The sequence below is a fragment of the Diceros bicornis genome, chromosome 19 (genome assembly GCF_020826845.1).
Source record: "Diceros bicornis minor isolate mBicDic1 chromosome 19, mDicBic1.mat.cur, whole genome shotgun sequence".
Classification (NCBI taxonomy): Eukaryota; Metazoa; Chordata; class Mammalia; order Perissodactyla; family Rhinocerotidae; genus Diceros; species Diceros bicornis.
In genome coordinates this window covers 15,243,847-15,249,846 of record NC_080758.1, presented here as the reverse complement: position 1 = coordinate 15,249,846, position 6,000 = coordinate 15,243,847, and the positions used below count along the sequence as shown (strand labels likewise).

The 6,000-nt window shown below is 55.1% G+C and overlaps 1 protein-coding gene across 1 annotated transcript in view; it reads right to left on the bottom strand.

Annotated features, from left to right (window-relative positions):
- Positions 1 to 4,264: 4,264 nt before the first annotated feature.
- CDH22 (cadherin 22) overlaps positions 4,265 to 6,000 on the bottom strand; it is a 67,797-nt gene continuing 66,061 nt past the window's right edge. The window contains exon 11 of the mRNA XM_058562578.1: positions 4,265 to 4,818. Coding sequence (XP_058418561.1) covers positions 4,265 to 4,818 — 554 coding nt within the window. The remainder of the gene's footprint in view (positions 4,819 to 6,000) is intronic.

The window sequence follows — 6,000 nt, the reverse complement described above, 5'->3', positions numbered from 1 at the left end:
TGTCCACAGCCACGTGCAGACACACTCACATTGCTACACACCAGAGATGCAGAGCCAGGCTGGGACTGCAGCCTCGGCCCCACCTCCACCTTGCTCCCCAGCTCTGCCATCTGTCTAGAGTGCCTCCCCTTCTCACCACTGCTTGTCTCTCCCCACACTCCCCCAGAAACTCTACTCAGAATCTGAGTCGTCTTGGTCCTGTGCAGACGCGGGGTGGGGTGTGTGTGAAATGGTCCAGGCCCTTACAAGCTTTGTGCCCTTGAGCAAGTCCTCCTCGTCTGAGCACTGGGTCCTCATCTATAAAATAGGGCTGATGGCGAACCTGCTTAAAATGAACAAGGCAACGTATGTAAAGCGCTAAACACAGTAAACAGAGTCTACCCTCCATGGGTTTTACCAACGTTAGTAATAATTACACACAGTGCTTAGAACAGCACCCGGATGCAGCAGGCACTATGTAAGTGAGCTGTCATCATCATCACCATTATCACCACCACTGTCATTGTTATTAATACCCCCGTTCTAACATTCTTGGCCAATTACACATCAATTCCTGCTAATGACCCTGAATACTCTTTTATGCTGTGATGGTGACGGTGACGGAGATGACGACAATAAAAGGGGGATTTCTTTTTCTTTTCATTTTCCCAGATGTCTTGTAGGGAGGGCAGGTGTGGTAAATGAAGGCTCTTGGTCCTCTGAGCAACTTGATAGAGTGGGGCGTGTCCACTTAGAGCCTGGAGCTGGGGTGGCCGTGCTCTCTGTGTGACACAGGGAGCCGATTTGGAGCTCTCTGGGGCATTTGATGGGAATCAACGAGACAGATGGCGAAAGGCTGTGTGCCCCACAAGACCCTTCTCTGTGACCCCAAATTATCATAAAAGTATAAAAGCTCACAAAATGCTTGGCATTAGTGGACATCTTGTGGAACCCAGCGAAGGTGCTGGACTCACCGGATTTCAGTCCTGGGTTGGCTCAGGGCCCAAACGGAGACAGCAAGTGTGGGTGCAGGAGATGGAAGCAAAGGGGCCAGAGGGAGCGTGACCTTTCCCTCCACGCCCCAGCCCGGAGCTAGCAGAAATCAAGGGGACGCTTGAGGACTCCCACAGGCTGCAGAATGTGGCAGTGAGTGGAGGAACGACCTCTCCCAGGGCACAGACAGAGACATAAGATACGCCAGGCCACGTGTTCAGGGCCTACTGTGTGCCGGGCACTGTGTGTGCTGCTGATGGTGTAGGTTCTGGGGGCCAGAGCACCTCAGTTAAATCTTGGCATCTCCATTTCTTAGCCGTGTGATCTTGGGCAAGGTACTTAAGCTCTTTGTGCCTCAGTTCCTCACCTATAAAACGAGGGCTATCCATGCGGTTATTGTGGGGTTAAATGAGTTAATTCACCTGAAGCGCTTCCATCAGCGCCTGGAGCGTGGGAAATGCTTGGGAAGCCACGGCTGTTATTATTGCATTTATCCTCACTACAGCCCCATGGAGTAGGTGTTCAGAGTGTGTGCATTTGATGGATAAGGAAACAGAGGCCCAGAGAGGGTAAATAACTTGTCTAAAGTCACACAGCTGGTAAACAGTGGTGCCAAAGGCTTGGAAGATGAATTCAGATGAATAGTGTTCTCTATTTCTGGCAAGATCTTTAACTCTGCGTGACCTTGGGAAAGTCGTTCCTCATGTGTGGGGTTTGGGCAAGATATTCAAAGCTCCTTGTGACTCCACGTTTGTATGTCCCTCTGGATGCAAAACCTGTCTGTCACCTCCTTCTTGGCAGGGTCGGAATCTGTAAAAGGAATAGAATCAACCCGTGTTGTCCCAGCTCTGTCCTGTACCAGCTGGGTGACCTTGAACCAGTCACTCTAGTCCTCTGGGTCTCAGTTTCCCCCTCTACAATGGAGATGGCAATAACCAACCTCAGAACTGTTGAGATTGTCAGGATTCTGTACATGAGAGTCAGGATCACATAGGTGAGAGAGGAGATTGCACTTCTCCCCATTGGTCCCCAAGTTACCACATCCATTTGTAGCCCCAGCCATAGGAACCACGGGTTAAGGGTCCTACATGGGACGAGCTGAGGGTCCCGCTATTCCCCCACTTGGGCCTGCCATACCAACCTCATTTTCCCACCATTAGCCACCCTCAGTGGACTTCAGGAGACATGTTCAAGTTGAGCCAAGCATCAAGTTTCTTGGCCTGGCCTTCAAGTTCTTTTCCAAACCTGCCTCCAACCAGCCTCCCTGCCTCACATCTTACCATTCCTCCACCCGGTGGTCCAGCCCCTGGGACCACACACCATTCCTGAGGCTGCCACATGCTTCTTGCCTCTCCTCACCCCCAGCCTTTGCAGACGCTCTTCTCTCTGTTTAGAATGCTTTTGTTTGCTTGGCCATCTCATACTCATTCTTCAAGATCCAGTTGGAGTCACCTCCTCTGGGGAGCCCTCCAGGAATTATTCACTCTTACTTCAGTGTTTCCAGGACCTTGTTCTGTTAATTCCGCTACAACTCTTACCACACGCATTATTACTAGCTGCTTCTGCACACGCCTCCCCGCAAACTGGGCCTGGAGTTACTGGAAGGCAGGGACTACTTATGATCCGTGTACCCTTGGGCAGTTTACTACTCTCTGAGCCTCAGTTTCCTCACCTGTGAACTGTGGCTGACAGTATCTAACTTAGATGAAATAATACAGGTAAGGCACTCAGGACATAATGACCATCTCTGGATCTGTCACAGTGGACCATGGCAAATGTGGTGGGAATGGATGAATGCTCCCTGGGAGGGTAAAAAAATAAGGCTAATGAGCATTTATTGAGCACTTTTCAATGTGTCAGGAAGGCACTAAGATCAGAGCTTAACATTCATTATCTCCTTTAAGCCTCTTAACAACCCTTTAAGGGAGGGACTATCATTAGCCCCATTTTACGGATGAGGAAACTGAGGCCTCAGCAGTTGAGGACCTTGATGAAGGATGCCCAGCTAGCAGGAGCTGGAATTCAGAGCCCATCAATATGGAATGAATGAATCACTTGCAGTGGGGAGGAGGACAAATAACCCCTATCTCATAACCAAATGGTTTTAGAGCTCTTAAGAGTCTTTTAGGCTCTTAGAGATGCCTTAGCCCTGGGCGTCCTTAACTTGGGGTCCATGGATGGGGGGGAGACTGATGGGTTCTGGGAACAGATAAAGTCCCCACCGCACCCAGTGGCTTCCAACCCCTCCATCTCCTGCCAACCCTCCCACCTCATCTTAGTCCTGGAGCCACACAGCTTGTCGTCTCTTGGCACCCCTGCCAGATTTCCTGTTCAGTGTCACCTGAGACTCCAGAAGGCTCCACAGTCCCTGGGAACATGCCTATCCCCCACTCAGGGCGGGAGCAGGACCCACAGTTGGGACCATTTCCTGATCCCTTGGAGAGGCTGGGAAAAGGGGGAGGGCAACTGGTCCAGGGAGAGAGCTCGGGCCTGGGAGGCAGACATCTGGGCTTCTAATAACGATAAAGATAATAACAGCATCAAAAGCTAACATTTATTGAACACTTACTGTGTGCCAGGCACTGTCCTAATCACTTGACACCTCTGAACCCTTTCTAACCTCACACCTCCTGGAGGTAGGGTCCGTTATTAGCCTCATCTGACACGAGGAAACTGAGGCCAGGAGAAACGAGGTAACTTGTCCGAGGCCAGGCAACCAGTAGGTGCCACAGGCGCCACGGTTCACTGGCTAGGTGTCCTTGGACAGGTCACAGCCACTTGTATGGCTTTCTCCATCTGTTACCTGCAGGGCCCCACCTCACGGTTTCTGTGACGACTAAGATGGTCTCTGCGCAGTGTCCCAGCACACAGTAGGCGCTCAGTAAATGAATGAACAGCCTTTCTTTCCTCTTAACTCTGATGGGGGAAACCTGGGGGGCACCCCGGCAGCGGTCCTCCAGGGTCCTCCCCAAGGCCAGCGGTGAGTAACCCGGCCCTTCAGCACGAAGCAACGCCACCATATCTCCCTCTCTAACCCCAGAGCCACGCAGCGCCCGGTCTCACCGCAGTTTTAATGACGTCGGTCATGATTCCCGCACCTCTGGGCGAAAGCTGCACCCCTCCCCCGGGGGAGGGAGCATCGGGGGTCCGCCCCCAACAAGCCCCACCTCCTGTCCGGCCGCCCTGGGAGGGTGGGAGTGTTGGGGAAGGGGGTGAGCAGGGATAATGCTTTGTCCTCGGGCCCGGGGGGCCTGGGTGGCTAAGCGGCCGCCCCCGACGGCAGGGCGGGGGGCTAGGAGGCCTGGGCCTCGTCGTCCGCGCGGTGGCCGGCGTAGAGCGCGGCCAGGGGCCGGAAGCGCGGGCCCCAGCTGCTGAGATAGGCGAAGTCCTGCTCGGAGCCCGACGAGCCGCTGTGCAGCGAGCTGAGCGAGGCGGCCGGCGAGTCCGCGCCCTCGAAGGCGTAGGTCTGGAAGGCGTCGTAGGGCGGCACCGACAGGTCCCCGTCCGCCAGCGCCACCTTGCGGCTGATGAAGTCCCTGAACACCGAGAAGTCCGGCTCGGGGCCCGGCGGCCCCTGCGGCAGCGAGTGGCGCTCCGAGGGCAGGCAGGCCTGCGGGGGGCTGCCCGCGCCCCCGCCCGGGCCCCCAACGCCGCCCGCGTCGCCGCCCTTGAGCTCGCCGAAGTCGTAGAGGCTCCGCAGCGCCGACATGTCGTAGGCCTCGGTGTCCTGCTCGCCGCCGCCCTCGTCGTTGTATTTGATGACGTTGTCCCGCATGTCCTCGTCCTCGTCCGAGCTCAGTTGGCTCTTGTGGTGGCGCCTGAGGGTGAGGATCAGCAGCACGAGCACTGCGCGGGAGAAGGAACGGGCCTAGTGAGGGCCGGGCCTGCCCAGGGCGCCCCGGGGACCCCCCTCCCTACCCAGCGGAGCCGACTGGTGCAAATGTCCTAGATTTCTGTTCAGAAAGACCTTTCTTACAGTCAGAACTGAGCTGGCTATCTGGATAGGTAGTGAGCTACCCATCTTGGGAGGTGTGCAAATCAAGGCTAGACCACCACAGGGCGGTGCCGGCACACACAGCAGTGTTAACACATTTCAGGGGTGAGGAGGGCTGGACCCGACCTCTGAGGTCTCCATCCTCAACTCTATGAAGAGATAGACTGCCTGAGGTCTCTAGGCACTGGGGTGTGTGAAGGAGGCGGCTACAGGCTGGGGGAGTGAAAGATGTCCTTGCCCCTGACCTCTCTTTCACCCTTGCCCTCCTCTGTCCACTCCAGAAGTCCCGAGCACCCTCCCAGCCCTTTGAGTCTCAGGTCAGATGCCTCCTGCAGGAGCCCTTCCCTGACAGCCGCGGGCCAGGCTCAGTGCCTTCACCTCCAACTGCCCTGTTGAGGAGTTCTTTCCTCCATCACACTGGTTCTCAAAGTGCGGTCCCTGGACCAGCAGCATCAGCGTCTCCTGGGAACTTGTCAGAACTGTGAATGCTCAGGTGGGACCCAGTCTCAGTAAGGCCTCCAGGTGATGCCCAGGCAGCTCAGGTTTGGGAGCCACTGCTCCGTCACAGCACAGACCCTGCTGTGTTAGCATGTCTGTCTCCCCCCACCCCAAAATACACACTCTCAACCACCCGAGGACCTGGGGAGTGTTCTCCTAGCTTGGTGCCTGGCATGCAGTGAGTGCGTGAAGCATGCTTGTTGAATGAATGACGAATGAAGAGCTGGATGGAGACCTGGATGAGTGGAAGGATGAGTGAAGGAATGAATCTTCTCTCCTTGGCTTTCTTCACTTGACTTTCAGGACTCCACATTCTCTTCCTCCTCCCACCTCACTGATCACTCATTCTCAATCTTCTAAGTAGGACCCTCCTATCCTCTCCGACTTCTTAATGTCAGATGTCCCAGGATTCAGTCCTTGGTCCTTTCTCCACACCCCTCTTTTGGCGCCCTCCTTCCGTCGCATGGCTTTAAGTTCCATTTAGAGGCTGACACCTCCCATATCTCAACCTCTAGCCTGGCCTTCTCCCCTGAAAC